The sequence below is a fragment of the Paramormyrops kingsleyae genome, chromosome 7 (genome assembly GCF_048594095.1).
Source record: "Paramormyrops kingsleyae isolate MSU_618 chromosome 7, PKINGS_0.4, whole genome shotgun sequence".
NCBI lineage: Eukaryota > Metazoa > Chordata > Actinopteri > Osteoglossiformes > Mormyridae > Paramormyrops > Paramormyrops kingsleyae.
The window spans coordinates 9168444-9192233 of NC_132803.1; the positions used below are offsets into that span (position 1 = coordinate 9168444).

Sequence of the window (23790 nt, forward strand, 5' to 3'; positions counted from 1 at the left end):
ACAGTTGAGCATATTTACAGTCAAACCTTGTCAATGACATATGAGGGCAAAAAAAATAAATAACTGTTCATTAATCGTAATCGAGGTGAAATTTTCAGCTAATCGTGATACTGATTTGATGTCATATCGCTAAGCCTTATTTTGATACTGAGTTTGGTCCATACATCAATAAGGATTAATTACGGCAAAATTCCTAAATGTAACAGCCCTATCGCTCTGCAAAAATCACACACACATCTGTATATTAGCTACAAATATGGTCAGCATGTAACATTCTATACTGCGCGCACGTGTGTGTGTATGTGCATGCACACATTTGCCTGTGTGCGCACCAGCTGCAGACAGTATCAGAATAATGCACACACCCACTCAGCAACCACAGTGTAACTTCAGATAAGACCCGTTTGAGTTACATTATGGATACTGAAGGGAGGACTGGGGCAGACCCATCGACGGCTATACAGAAACATGCTGGTGACGTCTCCTAGCAACAAGGTACTGTCAGTCCTCTGAGCCAAACACTCAGGCAGAAACTGATTCTGTACATTTCCGCCATTGGATGTGGAGGGTGATGGGGGATGGGCCCGATTAAACGCTTCACAATAGTGATGCGCAGTCAAATGCTGTTTTGTTTTTTTTTCTGAAACAAAGCAATCACTAGATATGAGAGTCCAAAATGAAATCACAAACACATCAAATGAACATAAGTGCAAATAGATAATCCACCAATCATCAATCAACAACAATAAGCAGTAATGAACAAAAATGAAAAGAATTCAGACATAAATAACAAGCGATGGACACAAGCCACACTGTTTTACATGGGCTGCTAAGGGCTGTAGCACATTCAGACGTCCTGCGCCCTGGAGCACCATCTCCTCTGCAGGCACCAGTCCCAGCACGGAGCAAACCCCATATTATGGAATGCTGATCATGGCCCAGAGGAGTAATGGGGCAATAAACAGATTGGATGGCATCCAATTACAGCTGAACATATTCAAGAGTGGCTTCCTTCCCTGACTCATAGCTGCGCTGTGCTGGCTGTGACTTTGGCTGCAGCCGCAGTGACTAGCATATCAGAGGGCCAGGCTCTGCCAACAGCAGACTTTCAGTATATAATAACAATATGGCCACGCCCTTCACATCACTAATGAGCATAATGCTCTAATCTGGGTAAACTGCACAAGTTATTCATAAGAAAAGGAAAAGGGAGACGCCTAGCCCCATTTAAAAAAAAAAAAGAGTATCTGACCAGCAAGAGCTTATATAAAACAGATAAGATCTCTGTGAATAGAACAGTGGTCAAGTAATCCTCCTAATCCCAGAGTAACAGCCAGTCTGGTGCATCTGCAGAAGCCAGTCCAATAGGGGTCAAATATGTGTCTAAGGAAGTTGTGTAACATAAACATTATACACAGAACTGTTACATACATCTTCCTCCTAACACAAATGTGCCGACACGCATATACACTCACAGCTAAGCAGGAATATACAAAACCCTTTATTCCTCGGCAGAATCAATCTATACTTTCACCACACGAAAGGCTCCAAAGCACATGCAATACAACATTACAATGAGCAGTAGCATCTCCAGCAGATAAGATCCATTCATTAGTTTCAGGTGACATCTGGGGGGGGGATTTGTAGCCCCTCAAAAGCAGGCATGAAAATCGAAATGAAGAGTACAGTGCGAAAATAATCGAATAACGCTATTCTCTATCACTTTTCACACAGCCCGAAAAAATATTAGAGAACATTAGAAACCATGCCAACATTACCAGAATACAACACAGCACCTTCACCCAATTCCAACATATAGCCCGGACACTCACCAGGTAGAGCCTGTCCTTGTCCTGGAAGGCGTGTTGCAGCCGTGGGATCCAAGGGCTGGAGCTCAAAGCAAGTAAAGTCCGTTCCTCCTCAAAACAGGCCACCTGCGGGGAGCCGGGCAGTCAGCTGCAGAGGAGCGTGATTGGCCACTGCCTGCTAGCACACGCATACAGTGAACTGTCCTGACTTCACAATAACAGAGAAAAGTATAAGAAAGTAAGAAACGACAGTCATGTATGATTTACTGCCTCAATATTACTCATAATGCCAGAGCTAACCACTGCAAAATAGCCATTAGGTTAACATGTCCTGGAAAACCTACATACATTACATTTTGTTAAGGAGCCAAACAAAAAGAAATACCCCCAAACATGACAGAAAGACAGAATAGCTACCATTTCTCTAGTTCTTACAGGATTACAAGTAAACTTTAATAATTTCTACCTTATTAGCTTTTTTTTAATTAGCTGAAAATGGTTTTACTGAATATTATGTGTAGTAGTTCTCAAATACAGACTGTCCCCGATTTACGACTGGGTTCCACACCAACAGGCAGGTTCCACGTCAAAGAGGACGGATATTGGAATAAGACAAGCACACTGACTTTTAGGAGTGAGAACGGGACTGGGAGATATGTGTGATGCTGGGATGTTCGCCCTGCCATGTAGTACAGTACTTTTATACAGTGTACAGTGTGCAGTGTCCACTAGGTAGGATAGGGTCACTGCCCGTACAGCTACCCTAAATTTATTTTATATACATTTATTTGTTTTTTTACTTTGGTTGTATGTAGGGCTGCACAATACTGAACATTTTCAAATACTGCGATGTAATTTTTTTTTGCTGAGATAAATATTGAGATTTTTACAAAGCAAAAAGTTTCAAAATAAAAATTTTCACAAACCCATCTACAATCAATTATATATAAGCAATTTAAACAGCAAGGATGAAATGATTGTCTCAGAGAGCACATGCAGAGCTCATGCAAAACCAGATGCAGTACATTTTAAACTGATTTTTAACATGTACTAGATCATCTTGAAAAGGAATAATCATAATTGCAGAGCTTGCTATGTTTTGTTTCCTATCACAGAGTAAAAATGTTTTAGCGAAACTTAGATCCACCACGCTCTGGCAACTAGCGTTTTGGTGGTGTAATTGCAAAGTGACATAAACACACCAATGCACAAGTACAAATGCTTGAAACACCATAGACCACTTGCGTAGGCTACAGTGTAAGCTCTAAGTAGGCTCAGTGCTGAAGTATAAATCAACCCAGCTGACTATTGTGGTCCTTGTGATGTGAGAATTGCATATGCATAAAATGCAGTGTCATACTAATATCACATATCGCCCAGACCTAATTGTGATTCCTGGTTCACTGTGCTTGAAGAACCTGCATGTCACTCATTAGTGTAACCAAAAACTTTTAAATCAAAGTTAATTATATCAGACTGACTTTTCTTGTAAATTAGTCATGGAAAATGACTGCAATTAATCCTGCGATGTGATTATTGCACATGTGCACATCGCAATGACGATGCTGAAACGACATATCCTGTACCTTTAGTCACAGCGCAAATCAGAATAATCGCATATGTTGTAAGTCAGGAGTAGTCTGTAAGTGAAGAATCTTAATGAAATGTCTTGTAATGTTTTAGTCATCCTTTGATTAGCTCAGACAGTGCTAACAGTGTAACAATCCACACGGCTGCTGCTCACGTTTTCCATCGAGCGCAGGCAGGCCTTCTCCATGACCTTCATGGCGTACACGTCCCCTGTTGCTCTCTCCCTCACCACACGCACCTCAGCAAACTGGCCCCGCCCCACAACACCGCACAGGTCGAAGTCCTCCAGCCCTGGCTGCAGCTCCCGCAGCTCTGCCACCACATTAGTGTCTGTCCACCAGGCAGGTGAAAACAAAGAAAACCCAATTATCACAAGTGAACAGCATGTAAAGGCAGGATGGATGACCGATTTCATGCATTTCTTTTCCCTTTTGCCAAGATGAGTGATGCTTCAGTATGAATTTAATTCATTTGCAGTGTAAGACAATCTGAACGATACAACTCAGATCAACTGAATACATTTTAAAGTATTAAAAACTGACAGTATAAGGCAACGTCATCATGTTAGATTTACAAGTCCCACTCATCTCACACTAAAAGAGGAGATACTTTACATTTGTTGACAAACTTGGCAATGTGCTTGATCTTCATGAGCTCTGGGGAGCTGCACTCCTCGTACAGCAGGAGCAGGGCATCAAGAAGCCCTTCGCGTGTCATACTGCTGTCAGTCTGCCGACCCTGCAAGCTGCCTTTTCCCTGGTATGGAGGATGTAGAAAAAATGCCCAAAACACTCCATATTTGCATGGTGAACAGTAGTCAGATGTCAGCAACCCCTTTGACTTCATTAAATGTTTATTATTATTAGGAAGGGGAATATTCATAATTCTTCTTAAAATGTAAACAAAACAGATAATCAGTATTTTTGGTATGCTCTACAATTCATATGCTTTCAGATTCATTTTATGTCGAATTTGGATTTAAAACGTTTTCATTTCCTAATCTTACTACCTCAAATAAGACACCAACACGATGACCGTAGCACTGTTTCCGTCCCAAAAGCTGCCCAAAGCCCTTTTCCTTAGTATAACAGTACAGCGTACTATATATGTCAGTCTAGAAGTAAACAAAACTACACGTTTACCTGCAAAAGATGATTGAGGCGGCTGCAGCGGCTAGTAATCGGATCCATAGCGACCAGATTGGTGTTGCTATTCGCCCCATATTTGAATTTCAGCATTGTTCCGCAGTAATCACCAACCTAAAGAAGAGAGATAAGCTCAGACTGACTAGCCAGCTACTTATGTTAAAACGACGTTAAATAAAACTCTTTAGGATAAATCACTGATGTTGGAAAAGCATTGCAAAACATATTTTAAAATGTACAGACAGCACATCTATAACCAGTTAGTTAGTTCTGTAGCCAGTTAGCTCGCTTACAGCAACCATATGCAAATCCCATCGGTTTAATAAACTATGCAAAAACCAAAACCAATTTGATAATAGATTATATCTTCATATTCACCTAAGGAATCTATATCAAATTATTACTCGGTTTGCTTTCATCTAGGTGAGCAAGACTGGAAAACAATACCCAAATGCGTATTCAAAGGATCTCTTACAACCTGCCGCAACGTTCCTTCCTGAAAACATTCAAATTTTGCGCGTTTTGCTTGACAGTTCCTCCAAGTGACGTCAGCACGCCACGTATTACGTTTACGCTTGCGTCTCTCGGAAATACTATTCAACATGCTATTTAATTTCCTACCCTCTGCAGGTGGCGCTAGTAGCCTAAAATATCCCCGCTCGTTGCTAAGGTGGAGTTTTACCTGTCCGGGAACTGCTTAATAAAGGAAACTAAGTACTGTAAATACTATAACTACAAAATGAATGATGCAGGTGTTACTTTGAAATCGAAATGGTCCGCGTTCTTGATATCACAATTGCAATGTATTAATATATATATTCTTTCAGTTGGCAGTTTATAAGATCGTTCACTTCTTTAGCCCACCAGGATGGATAAACTATATCTTCAAATAACTTAACGGCCGTAACGGTCACCTAGTGAGAAGCAGCCCGTGACCTAGTTATTTGGCGACAATTGCAATTAAACAAATACAATTAAAACGAGGCAGACCGTAAAGCGCATCCCTGTGTTTTGAAAGGTTGTGGTAAATTTACTTTGTGCCATGAACACATGAAAGTGCCATTAAAGGAGAATATGCGACATGACTACGCGTCATGATTTTTTTAAAGTAGCCATGCTATTTGCCACCGGCAGTGCCAACTACCGTTTTATAGAGTTCTCAGTAGGCAGAGGGGTAATGAGTAAAATTAAGGGTTTAGGTCACTGGAGGGAGGGCAAATGAAATATTTTGCTATCAGATTGTTAAACTAATACATTTCAACTGCAATTTTCGCGTTGTCTTCTGAAGTTCTGATATGATGACCGCTGAAACGATCGCCCATGTTTCATTGAAGTAAAACGGTTTGTTTTAGCTAGGCTATATTTATCTGAAAAAGAAATCTGCCAACATGCTGGGTGTAACCGTGTAAAATCCATTCAATAATCTAACCAAAAGAAAACTTTTTAAGAAGAGCTTCGCCGCCTCCAAGTTAAGGGTAGGGGCAACTCCCACACTAAATAGGTTTTTAAAGTTTTAACACCGGAGGTGAAGTTGCTTCCTAGAAATAAGAAACTGGTAATATTTTACTATTTTGTGACATCTCATATTACAGAAAACCGTGTCCGCTTGTCCAGCTCAGATTAAATCCCCTTCCAAGAGGCCAGGCCAGCAGCGGCTAATTTAAAATGGTGTGACGCTGGAAGCTTAGGGGCGGCTTATGGCTACGGAGGCGGGCAGCGCTTCAGTCGCATGTTTCATTCTTCACGTCTCATAAGGGACGGGGCTGTAAATACCTCCTTTGTAAAAGACAGCGAATATGGGAAACTTCCAGGGCTCGAAATGAATTACCTCCCGCGGACTGCCATATTAAAAGTTATATGGTTTATTTTATATAGTTTATTTTTACGTAGGATATACAGTACAATACCTCGGCGAATAGTAATTACAGTGCATTGCAGTACTTATATTAGCGGTGTTATCAAATAGCCTATACGTAATAATTATAAAAAAGAACAAAAACCTATTTTGCAATTATTCCTATGTTAATAAACTCGAATCAAATGAGAGGGGCGCGTATACGTCGTGAGAGCATGTTACAGTTGAGTTAAATTAGCTCTGTTGAGTTTATTTTATCCGCCAGCTCGGCTATGTCAGCTTTCTTCTTTGACCTGCACTCTAACGCCGGCGAGACTTCAGCACCGTGGGAGCTGGATAGCGACTGTATGGAGCCCCCCGAGGACAAGGGACCCTCCCGGGAGGCGGCTGTGTTCCGGGGGCGCTCGTACCCTTGTACCAGCCGTAGTGATCTGGATATAGAGCTGGAACAGGAGCTGGACTTGCTTATTGGCGACTGTGGAGAAGCTGCAGATTTATCCGGTCTGGAAACCAACTTATTGACGCTCTTCCGACGAAAAGAAAAGGATTTAATCTTGGCCGCCAAGATTGGGAAAACATTACTGGAGCGAAACGAAGAGCTGACTAAGCAATATGAAAACATACACAGAAACCTTAATGAAAGACTAGAGGTAAAATAAATGTTTTTTTATGTATTCCCTATCTGCAGTCCTTTTAAAACTTGCATAATTAAGCTTGGTTAAAAAGTTGCTTAAGCGAGTAGGCTACGCTAAGTTAGTTAATAGTTTATAGTTGCAAACCACCTATTAAAATGTATCATGCTGGTTATATTTACTTCATATATTTACTTAAAAATTGTGGAAACACGTATATAGCATTTTTGACATTACGCTTTAAAAATTACTACATGAATACTGGCGGTAATGTTTATGAACAACCGAAGAAAGTTACAAATATACATTGGACGATTAAATAAGTGACTGGAGCAATAGTTAAAGTTATGCAACCTCTAAAAATTGGAAGTGTTTCCACAATTTTGGCCATAGTGTATCTGCCACGAGATACACTGTGCAATTACCTATTAATCCAACAACACCTAATACACGTCAGCTTGGAAAATACCATCTAAATGTACGTAGTAGTAGTTATGGTTACGTCATCCCATGTCCCATTACGCACAGATTCTCCTTCTTACCCTTTACATTAGGTAATGACCGAAATTAGACTTTTATCTTGAACATATTCAAGATTCGTTTAGATCAGGGGTCTCAAACTCCAGTCCTGTGTAGCTTAGTTCTTTCCCTGTTCTACCACAAATGATAATGTAATGTAATATCCACAAGGAGTTGAATCAGGTGTGTTAAATGAGGGTGAACCAAAAACTGTGTAGGGCTCCGGCCCCCCAGGACTGGAGTTTGAGACCCCTGTTTTAGATCCTCAAGAAAAGCGGTATCCTAGGTAATAGGTACTACTTTTCTTGGGTATTTGTCTAGGTCCGTAATGTATTTTACGTGAGAAAAATCCATTCACTTTAGCAATTAAATCCAGACTCACAAACAGCTCACACAGCTCCATCTCAGGCATCATCTCTTTGACTTCTCTGTAAGTCTCATATTATCTGCACTACATTATTTAACCAGTTCCTCAAAACTATCATCTAAATCTTTGTCCAGCACCTTTCTCACTACAACTAGAAACAATAAAGAAAAAGGCAACCTATGCTCTTTAGTGTATATAATCGCTATATCGTCGCCGTTTCTATATAATCGCTCACTGGACATATGGAAAATCAAAAATGCCATCAGTCTGTATCATGGACAAAATCTGACATCTCACGGCTAAAACCACATCACTGCAAATCCATATTCTTGTGTAGTTCCAAAGGAGCAATACAACTGTTCTTATTTTGTGCTTTATAATTGCTAAGTGCTCTTTGGCATTCCATTGTGAAGGGCACTATACTGTACTTGGGCAAGGTTTGTACTTTTCACTCAATAGTTCTCAGCGGTAGTGGGAGATCACGCAGGCCACAACCACCAAGGCATGATATGTTTGTGAAGTTCACTTCATCACTCTTTCACTGCATTATAGCTTTAGACCAGTACTGGGTGTATATTCACCTCATTTCCATTTGCTGTTGTGGCTCCATTACTTCAGGCCATGATACTGCGTTGTGGTTGCAGAATGCACTTAATGTATCTTCTAATTAATGCCATTTGCTTTCATTTTATCTCCCTGCTGAACAATCCATCCACCTTCAATTAGGCCACTCGTATTAATTATACTACATAATTCTGGACACACTCAAAATCATGCTTCCTTCCACTGGCTCCTCCTTATCTCCAAGTGCTCTCTCCTGCCCCCAGCAGACGGAGCAGGAGCGGCACGAGCTGCGGCGGCGGCTGGAGGCCAGGCAGGGGGAGTGGGAGGCCCGTGTGGCCGAGCTGGAGATGGACCTGCAGCAGCTGCAGGGCAAGCTGGAGCTCCAGCAGGCCCGCGCCCGTGAGCTGGACCGCGAGAAGAACCAGGCTGTCACCGAGCTCTTGGAGCAGAACCACAAGCTGCTGGAACAGCTGAGCAGGGTCAGTACCTTACGGCTTACTTGGTGAGGAGGGATGATGGGATTTGTGGTGTGATTAAGGTGACAAAGGTGTCACAGAGTAGCTTATGGCGCAGTGTCCAGGTCATGGGGTCACTCTGGCCCCGTTTTGGACCTGCGCAGCTGGGAGAACAGCTACTTGCTGGATCAAACATAGGGCCGACGCTGCTGATGCACTACGTGGTGAGCCAGGTATTTGCTCTGTTGAGGTAAGCAGAAAGCTGTTTCCTAACGCACCTAATATATGCATGCTTAATGACATACAGACAGGGGAATGTCCTTCTGGGAGAACCAGGTGCTGCAGAGCTGAGCAGCAGTATTTTAATTTTAAACACTGCCTTATGTGTTGTTTTCGTAGAGGCCAGTTTGCTTGCCTGTTTTTGCCTTTACATTAACCTTAGGGAATCACTACTCCAGAGATACTCAGGTGGGATTCCTGTTCCATTAAGCAACACACACAAACACACGTACACGCAACATGTTAAGCAGTCAGGAATATATCAGCAAGTGACCAAGTCAAAATGGCTATATTTGATCAACGTAAACAAAATTTCAGTTAATTATCTGTCTCAAATAAATATAACTATATTGCACACATTTGACCGCTACTGGATGCCACTGTCTCCACAGATTGAGTAATCTATTGGATTCTGGCACAATGGCTCTGTTAAGTGGACAAAAATGAGTTGAATTCGAACCCTAAGAGACCTCTCCGAGAAATAGCTGTCTGGGCTACTGTCCGATAATCTGCACTGGCCGTCGTTTCCTAAGGACAACCATATATCCTGGCCTCACTAGGATTAAACAAATCTCTCTGTGAATACTTGACATGAAATGGAGAGGTTTTAACATCGCAAAGCCAGCTTTTATTATGTTTATAATATAGTTTTATATTTCATATATATTATATTTCATACAGTACTGTACTCCACTGGTATTTATTTGAGGTACTGAGGTATATGAATGCTAATTAATTAATTCACAGAGTGATCGCATAGCCTGATTAATGAAATCCCTCACTGAGAACTACACTGTTCTCTGATACAGAAAGCTGGGGCTTGTTTTCATCCTCACCCACGCTGCACCTTCCTAAACAAGAAAATAAACCTGTCTGAGCCACAGAAACCCAAGTACCAGACAGGTACTGCTTTCAAAAGACCTGGTGCCCAGCTGGCAGCTCACTCCCATAATGTGAACAGGGGCAGAAACAAGGGCAGTATCTAATAACCATAACGAGTACAACTTCTGACCACTACAGCCCCTGGAAAACCCTGAAGCACAGCCAAATGGTTTTATTAACCTTCTTTTTTTTGCTTTTCTAAATGCCAGGCTATGTGTGGGCTTTTTATTGAGTTGATGTTAATGATTTGATCACAATAACACAATACACAATAGAGGCACTGAGCAATTAAAACGGCGACACGGCAACAGAAACAGCCTGTGTGAATAATTAAATGCTGCAAGTAACCCACAGGTAATGTGGATGGGAAGCGGCTCAGAAAATGCTCTCTGTCAGTCACCCACCCGGTCTGATCTGTACAGCCAGCCAGCACATAGACTGAAGGACACAGCAGAGAGGAGATTAGCCACAATCTGAAATACTTCCCGCTCTGTTTTTGCTGAAGGCTACGGACCACATGTACACCCAGCCGCACCGAACCTTTGTGCTGTGGGTTTGATCTGGCCAATCGGTATGAGGAAAGGAGATTTTCAGCTATCTGCAGATATATCTAACCAGCCGTGCTTGTAGCATTACCTGCATCCTGCTGTGTTCTTGTACGCTGCCACATAACTGATCAGCTCCCAAGATATTTAGAATGGTTTCTTAAGTATCAAATGGGCAAATTAAACAGCAAAAAATAAGAGGTGAAAAGCTGGTGCATGGATTTGATATATAAACTATTTGCTTGCTTTCATTAAACTAAATTTACATCTATAAACTACTATCATTGTGGCTCTACTTTTTTCACACTTTGCTGATCAGGTGTGTCAAATTGTCTATATTTTGCATGCATGATGGACTTATGCATGTGCAGGGGTTAATACAGGCCTATACCATCCATTTATCAGTTATCCAGGAATGCAATGGAGTACTGGTCACTCTGGATGGTACCCGAGTCCATCACAAGGCATATACACTATGAGCAATTTACAAACACCAGGATTCAAACCCTCTCCCTGGAGGTCTGAGGCTACAGTGCCTTTTTTATTTTTTATAAAACAACATCACATAAATTTGGATTTGGATGTTTTTGTTCTAGAAATAGGATTCCTAATATTTGTCACACTGAATGCTCAGTGTTTGTATGTGCATGTTGCTATAATCCAATAGCTAGTCGGAATTTAAGTGAAACAATTACACCAGATCACAATTTTTTGTGACCCTTGTCATGCAGCTCCTGTTGCTATGACAATCAATAAATTGGGTCACAGGTTTGTTCATTTTCCGTTTCACTTGGTCAACACAATTCACCAAAATCATTTTAAAATCTCAAGACGCATATAAACACACTTCTACAGCCCCAAAATGATATATTTTACCAGTTGCCAATACAAAATATTTCTGTTTAAAATGAATTATAAGATTGAGGAATATAAAGGACAAAAACCGGAAAAAACACAGAACATACATATAAGCATATGTTTTGTTAGTCAGCGTTACCCTGCTAATCCTGCTGTAAAGCACTGTGAATTGTGATGCTGCTGTGACTTCAGAAGTCATTTTCCTTTTGTATCTATGCTGGTAAGACCAAGCCACACTGCCTCTGCAGTCTGCTCATTAGTATTAAAGGTTGCTCTTCCTTTTCAGTGTAACCAACCGGCATGCTGGGACAATACACCTCTCAAGTAAAACATGGAATACACTGTTGTAGAAAATTTTGTCTGCTTCTTATTTTATCTCAGCTATAATTTGTCATCATAACACAAAAAATTAATGATTACTGGTATAAAAAGAAGTTTATCACTGTTAAATCTGTTTTTAAATATTAGATATATACATAGTTTTAAAATTCTGCAATTATAAAATTATTATTTAAGCATAGAATACCATGCACTATCCAATTTTGGATTCTACAAAATAATTCTTAATAAAAGAGGGACTCAGATCTGGGGTTACCACGGAGACAGCTGCTGCTAGAACCATACAAGAAAGAACAGCATGCAGTCGCACTGACTGCAGCCACAGAGACTGCAGTCTTACATATGCTAATGCAGAGATTGCAAAAACACTAGACCTTCCTTTCAGGGGGAGGGACTAAAATGTGGTCTGATCCAGTATCGTACAATCAGCAGCCAAGATTGGTAGTTAAGTTTATCTGCATTAACAGCATACGAGGAAATAAAGTTATGTGTAAAATAAGACTAAATTAAAAGAATGTACTGGTGTTAAATTCATACACAGAATGAGGAATACAAAGAAGTTAATGTTCAGAAAAGTGGATCTTTGTTAAAAAGCACAATTAGCATTTATTTGAATTTTTTGTGAGATTTTACAACTGAGATTACTGACTGAGGTGATGCCAATTACTAGTATGTAGAAAAGACGTTGTAATTTACAACTAGCTATCGGGCACATTTAATGAATATGACCAAGCTAAAAATGGCCACAGTTAAATAACTGTGAAGACTGAGCACTGAGTGCTTATTGTACTTAAAGGTAGGAAGTGGACTTCTGTGGCCAGGAGTCACAGAAATTAATGTGCAGGTAAAGGCAGGCAAATGACTGTGAAACCGAAATCATGACTGAGGGGGCTGGCCGATGCGAAGTAAGTGCAGAAGCCGCAACTGGGAAGACACAGCATGTGCTGCTGAGATCAGCGAGGCCGGGCGGAGTGTCACTGAGGAACGCAGATGCATGTGTGAGACACTACACCCGTCACCTATGGTGGCACTGGTGGAGGTCTGTGTGCCCATGGGCTGCTTACACCAGGGGAGGGGGCCGCAGTGGTCACCCTTAATAAGGCTACCAACTGCAATGGAGTGGGCCTGGGTTCACAGCTGGTCTTTCGCCCAAACTCCTGCATACAAAGCACTCCGAAGCGTGGGGGAAATGGGGCTTGAGGTGTTTCTGCAGAGGAGCGTTAAGAATCCACTCCTCCCCTGTCCTTAAGCCCCTGATGTTCTCTCTGAAAGTTCTCTTTCCTTACAAAGCAGGATTATGTAAAAATTTGTTGATTTTAATTGTGATTTACTTACTGGAAACTTCAGGCAGTTTTGAGTTGACTGCTACTGCTGGAATCAGTTCAACAAGACATGATCCCTATGCTTTTTGTTGAATTTTCAGGTGCCATCTCGCTGATTTGTGGATCTGTGTACCCAGACAGATTAATATATCAATTTTAAGGGAGTGGCACCACAATAGCCCACACTGCTACAGTACATCTTACATCACAACCTGACATCCAGTTACTAATCCTTTCTCAAGAGTGGTTCAGGGCAACCCAGCCCTGTAGGTTAACAGACTGTGTCAACCGATATTCTAAATTCTGACCCACTGTGAGGGAAACAGCAGCAAAAATAAATCTGCACAGTGATCATACTGGGCCATTCATGATACAACTGGGGTTGACAGCCAAATGTAAGTAGCTTGGACAACCCAGTTACACGTCCATTTAATAATGGACGATAGAATGTTTTGGCAAAATGATCAATTGAAATTAAAAGTGTCGGAGGATAGGCCGTACACTAAGCCAGCAATCTGCCAGGGATGTCGTTTGCTCTTCCCAGCCATTGGTGTCTTGCTGCTGAGTTTACCTCTATATCACACAGTCACACCACTTTCTTCTAGGCGACAGAAGCCGAGAGGGTGCTGTCCACCCAGGTCCAGGTGCTGCGGGAAGACTTCAGGAAGAAGAACATCTCCATCAATCAGCACATTTCTCGTCTTGAAAGCCTACAAGCTGAGGTGAGAAAATTTTTAAGAATCCTATTCCTGTTGTAGCATATGTTTCGTCCTGTAGTGGGTGTCGCAACGTGCTGTAATCAGCTCGCGCCCTTTATACCTACATAGGTAATGCTTTCTCATATTTTATCATTTTCGGATTAATAAAGCAAATGAAATGACAAACCGCTTCAGCTGAAAACAGTGTATTTTGCAGTTCAAATGGTCAGCTGGCTGGCGTTAGTTTTTCAATTCGAGACAAGTCTGCACACATATTTCTGGCGTGAGCGAAAGTGCGTCAAGCCAGATGCGTGAGAGTTAACTTGAAACAGTTATTCAGTTGTACAGTTTAAAAAACGTAAACTTTGACGAACATAAAATCACCAATAAGCTACGTCCGCTCATCCAACATTTTATAAAATACTGTGTTTGAAAATGTTGAAGCGTTACCATGTCAGGACAGAGCAGCCGCTGCAGACACAGCAGTACCGAAGTACGACAGGCTTGGAGGTTAACGGAGTTTGACGTTCATTGGTATGGGAAAAGGGCGGGTCTAGTGTTAATTGGGCAATTGTGACTTTTACCAGGCAACTTGCATTATGGCAGCGGCACATATATATGCTGATTTAGCAAATGTTTTACTTTTTAATTTGCTGTTACATGTATATGTAACCATGTCGTTTTGTTTAATGTGTATAATTACACAAAATAGGTTTATTTTGAATTTGTTAATTTGATATCGCCACACCACGTCAGAGTGTGTTAAAAATTCACAACGCAGATAAACCGGTTCCATAAACTATATAAGGACAAGTATTCAGATGACAACTGAAGCTTTGAAGAAAATTAAGCGCTTTATTTTTTTTTAATAAGGCTGTTGACTTATCACAGTGTTAACGGTATAGGCCTACTGCAAATCCATATAATCACACCGGTAATGACTATGGCACCGGTGTTCCGCCCACTCCAACATCAACACTATAGGAATCTTTAATTTACCTGAAATAAAAACAGAGAAAAACGCTATACATATAAAATGTATAATCATACGTAATAATAAAATATTTTTAACCACATTCTGTGTGACCCACTGGAACTGGTCCCATGAGATACAGGGGTTTGGCGGAAACATTATAGCATGAAATGATCCTAATAATAGGAGAGTGTGGTCAAATCATCTCAAACTCCACTTCAGCGTTTCCTTTCCACGGGTGTCCTTGTACGCGCACCATGCACCATATTTCTGTCCTTAAATGGAGCAGAAAAAGGTCCATCTGTATGCCTGTAAGCCTTTCTGTGATGGACTGGTTTCTCCACTGGCTTTGCATGAGCTTATGATTAAGGATTGTCTGAGTGCTGCTAGGGATGAGATTCATCCAGACTCAACTGCACATCCATCAGAAAGACATGCTGTATGTCTCCCGCTCTGTATGTGTCAGATTCAATCATCTGCCGCATGTCATTGTCCATAATGATTAATAAGTATAACTTACAGCTATGCTTTTCTCTAAATTTCCTTCCCAGTTGTTAATCATATCGAATTGCAAATCTGTCTCTCATGTCAGCAATGTCATCCCCATGTCCCAGATAGCAAAACTTCATCAGCTCACAGTTTGGTAGCAGTTCTGCTCTCTTTTCATGCTGCGTGTATCACAGAACATCGAGCAAGAAACCGAGGCAACTTAGCCCCCAGTCACTCAACAGACAAACGAAGCCAGTAACTGCTGCCGTTTGAGAACCTGTTACTGATAAGATCCTCCAACTTAAGCAGAACCATGTCAATGTTCTGGTCCTGGTTACAGTCGTCACCATCGTTCATTTAAATAGTGGTTGGTTTACAAAAACATATTCATCTTACATCTTCTACAACCCAGAACCTTAGAAACGAACAATCTGTGAGGTGAAGTGTCTTCAAAACCAGACTCAGTTGTAATGCCAGTGATGTGTAACCAACCACAATTTTCCCTGTGAATGCAGGACTAAAAATAAAGAATTAAAGTGCATCTAAAACACTTGAGATTAACAAGCACCAGTTGGTACCAGAAAGAAAAATTTGAAAATTGACCAAAGTCAGAATGTTTTATTTTGATACCGAACAAAAACACACACAAAACAAAACACATTTTTGAGACATGGCTATTGGAGTACCTCCTGATCTGATGAGTTGGGGCCTCACTTTCATTTGTACAGCAGATTTCCACTGTTGATGGTGGGATTTCACTATAAATCTTGTGGAAAAACATTATTTTGGTACCTAGTTTAGTGGGGTTTTTTGTAGGCTTCTGTTAGAAAATTGAAGGTGAAACTGACCAATATTTTAGCCAAAGAATGCTTAAACGCATTTCAATGAATAATTCCAGTGCAGTTGAAAAAAATAAATACGATAAATAACAAGGCATATTTTGGCAAAAAAAAAAATAAGAATGATATCCTAGGATAGAAAACGATGCATAATAAATATCTTTAATATTTGTGGAAAAATACTTAACAGTCACATTTCTGGTCAGAGAAATGATAAGTTGGACCTGAAGTGTTTTGGGCCAGTTTTTACACTTTGCTCCTGTCAACACACATACCTGCTGGTGTTGGTTATAGTAGCAAGGAGGAATCACTGAAATGCCTTTTAACTGCATTTCTGTGTTAAAAAGAGAGGGAAATACAGAGCAGTATTCAACCGCACAAAAATAAAATGAAGCTACAAGCTTTCTCTATAGCTGAAATCTGTATCTTGCCATACATAAATGTTTCCAAAAAAATGTCGGGGGAGGATAGGTCACTCGTAATCCACGGGCGGGATCTCGCCGATTCCCTCAGTCAAACGTTACGAGAAGACTGGAATACTGGTGAGATGGTCATTTCTTTTCAACGGATTCCTTTTTAATTCCAAGAAGGCAGCGCCTCTTCTTTTTACGCTAGTGACTGAGGACTCAAACTTTTTGCTGGCATTTTAATATATTCTAGAAATTTGTCTTACCATCAGACCAGCAACACTTTCAAAATGCCTGCTCTGTGTTTGACCCAGCATGCCTCGTATCACGAAAATTAATTCGTTCCACAATTATAAGGGACTTTCACACACCCCGCCTACTCTTCCCCTAGATACGGTGTCTTTCTGAAAGAAAGAGAGAGCTGGAGCGGAGGATGAACGCCGTGCGAAGGGAAAACGAGGTGCTCCACGCGGCCGTGGACGAGCTGCACGAGCGGGCGCTCGCGCTCGAGAAGAACTGTCGTGAAAAGGATTTGCAAGTAATGTGTTTTTTTGCAAGTAATGTGCAAAAAAAGTTATATTTTTGGAGGTTATATTTTTTTGCCTTACTTGAATTTAAAAGTAGTCACCTAACTTTATTCTGCTCAGAAACAGATATTTTAGCCGATGATTATATACGGCTATTTTTTACATACAAAATTCGAATGTTTTAGAATTCCACCAAACAATAAAAACTATAATAACTTTATGAAGTGCCATTTTGCTTATACCTGCAGAACATAAAGCCCGTTTCATAGACTGTTCTATTCTGCTCAGAAGTTTCCAACTGTAGAGTATTTGCTCATACAACAACAAACTGTCTATTTTATTCGGTTAGTGGGACGGAAGAATGGGGTTGGCGTATTGGCCGATTGATATGACAGTATTAGGGCATCTGATGGGGCTCCTTCCCATGTGCCAGCTGTCTGATCGGAGGATCCCTGCTGTACCCCACAGCTGCGGCAGAGCCAGCTGGACCTGCAGGAGGTGCGCGTCTCCCGCCAGCAGCTCGACTTGCACTTGGAGGAGCTGAACCAGGAGGGGAGCTCTGTAGAGCCAGACTCACAAACGTTTAGCCTCCAATGTGAGATGGAGCGGGAGGAGGAAGAGGAGAACCAGGTTAGCACTGAGGTATACACACACACACACACTTGAATTCTTATCTTTATGGGGACCGTCCATTCATTTCTATGGGCAAAACTCTAATCCCAGCATTGACAACCTTAAGCCCCTTCCCATTTCCAACCTTAACCATAAGCAACCGAACAAAATACAGGACTTTTGGAATTTTTTGCTTTTTAATTGCAGTCACAGCTTTTTATAAAGTTGAATTTCCCCTTGTGGGGAATGAAAAAAATGGTCCCCAACAACGTCAAAAGTACAGGTTTTTATTACATCGTGGGGACATTTGATCCCCACAATGTAATGTATATCTGACCCACAGAGACCTACACACAGACAAAACACACATGAACACACACACACAAAAAAACACACACATTCACGCACACTGAAAGAGATGTAAGCAGTATAAAATAAGCACAGTAAAACAACGGCATAATCTGTGTGCATGCTTTCCCACTCTGTAACAGTCTTACAGAATCAGTATTTAGAGGAAAGGCTATATTCATTTAATTAGCATAATAATTTCCACAGTCAAGTGCTTAATGTGTAGGCAGACTAAAAAATATGCAGAGGCTTTGTCGTGCCCAGCTGGAGAACCTTGGTTTCAAACACAGGAAGCTTGTTCAAGAGTCTCTCTGCAGGTACTTAACATTATGAGTCAATGTAAAGTGAATGTCTTGCGGTTGGTATTTAACACCTGGCTTTGCCCCCCCTTCTCTGCCACCAACACAGCTGCGTTCCAGGCTGCCTGACACCCGCTGCCAGGTGGGCTCACTCTACCTGCACCTGCGAGGCAGCAACGCCATGGAGCCCATACTGTCCTGCAACACCCTGACAGCCAGGGACCCGTCTGCTACCGGTCTCCATGGCGACCTGCTGGACAGCGCAGAGTCCACGGTGCCGATTTGGAAGATCAGTTGCTAATTCTGTACATGACTCACCTGTCAAATTACACTCACTGATAACGCAACATTTATGTCCTTCCCGACAAATCTGTAAGTGGTCATTTAAGAGCGATTAGAACTTTGCAGATGGACACCATGTGTGCTTGTGTGTAGATCTCACCGCACTGTGATGAGGAGGTGCTGGAGGACCAGGTGAGGAGACTAAGAGAAGAGCTGCAGGGATCCAGAGAGAGTTATAAGGAAGAGCAGGAGAGGTTCTGCAGCAGCCAGCAGGAGGTGCTGCAACTTCACAGTCAGGTCAGTGCACCTCTGCCACAGCATGCCAGTTGATGCAGGCCTGACTTTCCTTCATTGCGCATGTCTGTTGGATGAATCCTTGTTTCACCTTCAGGTGGCGCTGCTCTCTGTAGAGCTGTGCTCTGTGAGGGAGGAAGCTGGGAGTCTGCGAGCCCTGGCAGAAGCCCGGGAACCTGGGGAGCGACTGCTGAGCGCCATACGAGACCGAGACGATGCAGTTGCCAAGTAGGACATCAGACACAACCCTGCACCTGCTGCAGTCCACTTTTTGCCAGCACCCCCCACATTATGGGACTACACTTCTTATATAATTCTCACTGGTCATGCTGACCGTCCATGAGATATGAATGTAAAATGTGTGCGAAGCTCCCCCTTGTGGCTGGAATGAAATAGCAGTCCTAACATTTTGTCAAAGCATCACTGTGGTCTTCTGTTCACTGTAGACTCCAAACAGTAAATTAAACCCACATCATGAATGTCAATTTCAGTATCCAGCCTGGTAGCATGTGATGTATTATTATTATTATTGCTGCAACCATGTATTTCCGGATATGGAATACTGAAGACTATTATGATATTATTATATTATTTAATATAAAATATGGAAGTATTCAGAGATGGTTTACCGTTTGTGGTATGTAGCTGACAAGAAGAAAAAAACGTATAATTCCCGCTGTCACTGTTACGCAAACAGTTTGTGGAGTCACTGAAGCAAGGGCACAAAAAGTATATATATATATACTTCCTAATTTATAGGTGCATTTTCCATTGCTTTTCTTCTGTGTTGCAAAAACAGCTTTGTGCATTTGAAAATAACAGGTCCTTACATCTCGCACTGTAAGAATGAATGATTTCTGCCTTTCTCTCTTAGGACACTTTGCACATTTGGATTTTTTTGCATTGTACATGTAATTATATAAAGTATAATGGACAATATACTATTAAAGCTATACATCCGTTTGTCACTTAACCACTACAGGATCATGATGATACTGATTGTTAAGTTATGGACTGGCCATTTCATCTGGTGGCCACTTGCCACAGCCCCAAACTCTTTAGATGTGAGGGCTTGGTGGAAACACTTGAACTGTCTTCATTTCTTTAGCCTAACATAAAATTGCCTTTAATCTCTGAGATTCATCAGTTTTGGAAAAAAAAGACCCAGATGGCAGTGGTTTGCTCAATGATTGAAAAAGAAACTGTCCATATCTGTAATGTCTGTCTACATTCCATCTCAGGCAAACCTCGCATGGATTCAAAAAACAAAGCAGGCATTCTTGAACCAATAGTAAACAGGCCATTTATCTGATTAGGCCATGAGACTGGGCTGAATCAGTTTCAGCATAGAGATTGAGCTGAGTTGCGTTAACCCTGGAGCACAGCCAGGAGTGGTAGTGGAACTGAGCTGTGTCCCGTTATGCAGGGTCTACACAAATTGACATTTTCATACCGTCAGCCACTTCCTCCCATTGAAAAACAGACAGCTGCCCACAGAGTCTGGAACTGAGAATGTGTGTTGCATGACAACCATGTCACTCCACAGCTTGAAGGGCAGATCAGTAGCAGGGATGGCCAAGTAAAAGCAGCCTAATGTTCTTCTGCTGCAGCTGGTAGTGCAGCACTCAGGCTTAACCTCATAGACAGTTGGACATCTCAAAGGAAGCTATCCCAACAAAGATCTCTTCTCTTTCGTTTTCCATTGCAGGAAGAATGCGATGGAGATGGAGCTGGCCCAGTGCAAGATTGACATCATGTCCCTCAACAGTCAGCTGCTGGATGCCATCCATCAGAAACTCAGCCTTTCACAGCAGCTTGAGGCTTGGCAGGTTTGTCGTGTGTGAAGATCACAGCTCATGTTGCAGAGCTACATCGGTCAACAAAAATGTTGAAGGAAGTGTCTTAGATACTGAACTGATAACTGGGAAAATCAACCACACTTCTGAAAGTAAGGGAAATTAGCATGCATAGCATTTCCCATGTTATGGCCCAGAAGAAGCATTTCAAATAATGTAGTGTTGCGGTTTCTCAGTGTAGTTTGGCTGTATTCACACGTGACTTTAAGGTGAAGCAGTTTAAATCAGGAACTGTGCCAGTGATCCTACCAGCTGCTCCAGTGCCTCATTTTGGCTGCTATAATTTCTTCATACTACACATGTTCTTCAGCGTGTGAAGGCTCAGTTGCCTGGAAACCATTCTAGCATGAAACAGCACGGATGCTCGTCCCTGGTCCTGGAAGGCTGGAGTCCAGTACTTATGTATATATTTTAAAATATATTGGAATGAGTGCTAATAGTAAAGCTAATTTTATTTGCGTAATGTTTTAATAAAACACAAAAGAGAAACTCAGATTTTGCCTACAGTGATTATCTGTTAAGAAATTTCTCAAATTCTTGCTCACATCTTTGGCCAAAAAACATTTCTGGTATTCTGGTTATGCAGTTCCAAGACTCCTGATTTTACCCAAAACCAAAGCTAAACCCAAGCACTGTACATCCCTACCACCTGACACCTACAGCACCAAATGAGATCATTTGCTGCCAAAATGACTGAAGCAGTAATGGGCAAACAACTCGCCCTGTGGCCAATGGGCCTGGGTCAGACAGCCCCTTCTCTGCTTAAATTTAGATGCGTTAACCCCACCACCACCCAGCTGCGGGGTGATTGTACGTGCTTAACAGCAGAGAGTGTGTGAAGGTGTAGCACATCCCCCGCTGCCCCCTGTCACTGCTCCTCACTGCCTTCCTGACATTGGGCTGAGCCACCAAGCGCCATCTTGTGCTTTTCCATACCATTCTGAACCATGCTGGGCCCTCTTAGGCCAATTTAGGCTTAATATAGAGCTTGCATGTTCGGGCATCCATTTCAACAAACAACAATGACCAAATGGTCATTTTACTAGCAGGCCAATTGTTTCAGGATCAGAGGCGGACATTTCAGGTCCAGAAAGTAAAAATCCAAACCAGGATTTTGTTTCATGCAAATAATTCACTACTCTGTGACTGTGACTCTTTATGCTCAATTGGTTGGTTGAAACAAAATCCTGGTTTGGATTTTTACTTTCTGGACCTGAAATGTCCGCCTCTGTTCAGGATGACTTTTCAGCCTTCCTGCTCATCCTCAGCTAACTAGTGCATATGTCTCCTTCCGGCCCATCACAGGACGACATGCTCAGGATCGTCAATCAGCAGCTGATGGACAAACACCAGGATGAGTTCTGGGTCTCTCCGTACTCCTTCTCTGGTGGAAACGCAAGACTGGCGTCAACCGCGGCACGTTGTCATGGGAACGGGGACAAGAAACTCTTCTCGTTCTTCAAGAAGAACTGAACCATTCTGTGAGAATATGGTGAGGTATAAGCCTAAATATCTTGGCTATATGAGGCTATTATAATGAACCTGGAATAGTGTGGGCCACAAACTGGAAGATTTTCCTTAATTCTCATCAGTAGAATTTAAACACCCAGTGATGGGTGGAGCTGCGGGGGCCCAGTATGAGCTCTGCCCCTGGATCCACCCTTTAAGCTGCATGTTCAGGAGCAGGACCCCCAGTGTCAGTTTTTGTGCACAGAGCGCCACCTGTCTGTTCAAATATGTAACAGACATCTGCTGCAGTCATACAACAAATAAGCTAAGAAAACTCTTAATCCCACTGAGGGTGTGGGTTTAAACAGTATGCAGAGACCAGAGAGCTGAATCACACAGGTACAGGGGAACCCAGCTGCCACCATAACCCAGCAAACCTGTGCAAGTCTGTTTTGCCAATGCAAGTGTAAGTGAAAGAGTATTAAAAAAAAATAGGATTCCGAAGCATTTTCTAACTATGCCATCATGAGATCAGAGACACTGTTTTATGAACCTTCACTGAAGCACGTCAACAAAGTTGCCAGGGCAGTCAGACTGGAATGATTACGACATTGATGTGACCACAGGAACGCCTTGAGCAATTCAAGAGCGGAGTGTGACGCTCTGGGGGCAAGGCGCACTCAGCCATATGTAACCGCTGTGGAAAACACCCAGCACAGCTGCACTAGTGAAGAAGAGGATAATAAAAGTCCTGGGGAACACCGTTAGCTCCCTTTACCTGACCAGATCCCTGGCATCACCCATCTTCCATAAGCACTTAATTTAGGGTCACAACAGGCCTGGATGCCACCCCACGGCTCGGCAGACACTACGGGCAATTTGGATGCCAGTTTGCTGAAATGCGTGTTTTTGGACTGTGCAAAGAAGCCTGAGGCTCTGGTGAAAACACAGGGAGCAGGAATGCAAAGCCCACATACAGACCCAAAGCCACAGTGCTACACCCCGGGCAGCTGCATGGTTTTAGAGAACAAGTGACACGGCAAACCTACCATGACAAAATGTTTTGAGTGACCTCCTCGCTAAAGCTAAAGCGGACACCACCGCCAGCTCCAGTATCGGCGGCTAATGCTAACGTCGCTGAAGAGTGCAGGACACGGCAGCGGCTGAGCTCCCGTCAGCATGCCTTTGTCAGAAGCCTGCCCTGCAGCAGCCGGGTCTGCTGAATGCTGATGAGCTGGGCTTGAGCCTGCTTGCACTGCGCCTGCCTCTTGGCCGTATTCCAACAGGAATCCAACAGGACTCTTCATCACCATCATCATCTTGTGGTGTCATACAACGGTGGTGGTATTTTAACCCATTCTTCAGTCACCTTACAACTCTAATATAATATAAATACAACAGACAACCTGTTTAAATATATTGTTTGGTCTAATGAGCTAGCAAGGCCTTAAATCAAATATCAAAAACTAATGTTATTTTTAGTATAACATTATCGAAGATGTCTGTTAATACTCCTACTGTTTAACCAACCAATAAAAATAAACGTATTCAAAATGA

General features: G+C 42.1%; 2 protein-coding genes across 15 annotated transcripts in view; one reads left to right on the top strand and one right to left on the bottom strand.

Moving 5' to 3' along the window:
* The window catches only part of cita (citron rho-interacting serine/threonine kinase a), a 62308-nt gene extending 47964 nt beyond the window's left edge, over window positions 1-14344 (bottom strand). For 3 of the 12 annotated variants that reach the window (XM_072714215.1, XM_072714214.1, XM_023808376.2), the window contains exons 1-5: window positions 5022-5083; window positions 4541-4657; window positions 4013-4154; window positions 3553-3728; window positions 1833-1934 (exon numbers count right to left, since the gene is read on the bottom strand). In XM_072714215.1, the coding sequence (XP_072570316.1) occupies window positions 1833-1934; window positions 3553-3728; window positions 4013-4154; window positions 4541-4636 (516 nt within the window). In that variant the 5' untranslated portion in view covers window positions 4637-4657; window positions 5022-5083. Of the gene's footprint in view, window positions 1-1832; window positions 2017-3552; window positions 3729-4012; window positions 4155-4540; window positions 4658-4921; window positions 5087-5164; window positions 5296-13173; window positions 13286-13731; window positions 13878-14308 lie in introns of those variants that run through there. The other 9 variants (XM_072714216.1, XM_072714213.1, XM_023808373.2 and 6 more) reach the window with 8 other exon arrangements.
* On the top strand, window positions 5399-23790 carry LOC111842091 (BICD family-like cargo adapter 1). 3 transcript variants are annotated; one of them, XM_023808380.2, is made up of 10 exons: window positions 5399-7048; window positions 8744-8959; window positions 13766-13882; window positions 16958-17104; window positions 17562-17735; window positions 18462-18626; window positions 18788-18931; window positions 19026-19156; window positions 20637-20757; window positions 22090-23790. In XM_023808380.2, exons 1-10 carry the CDS (start codon window positions 6671-6673, stop codon window positions 22255-22257), a joined length of 1761 nt encoding a protein of 586 aa, XP_023664148.2. In that variant the 5' UTR covers window positions 5399-6670; the 3' UTR covers window positions 22258-23790. The 3 variants fall into 3 exon arrangements, with proteins under 3 accessions (XP_023664148.2, XP_023664151.2, XP_023664150.2); XM_023808383.2 differs by having other exon boundaries at window positions 17562-17723; XM_023808382.2 differs by having other exon boundaries at window positions 8747-8959.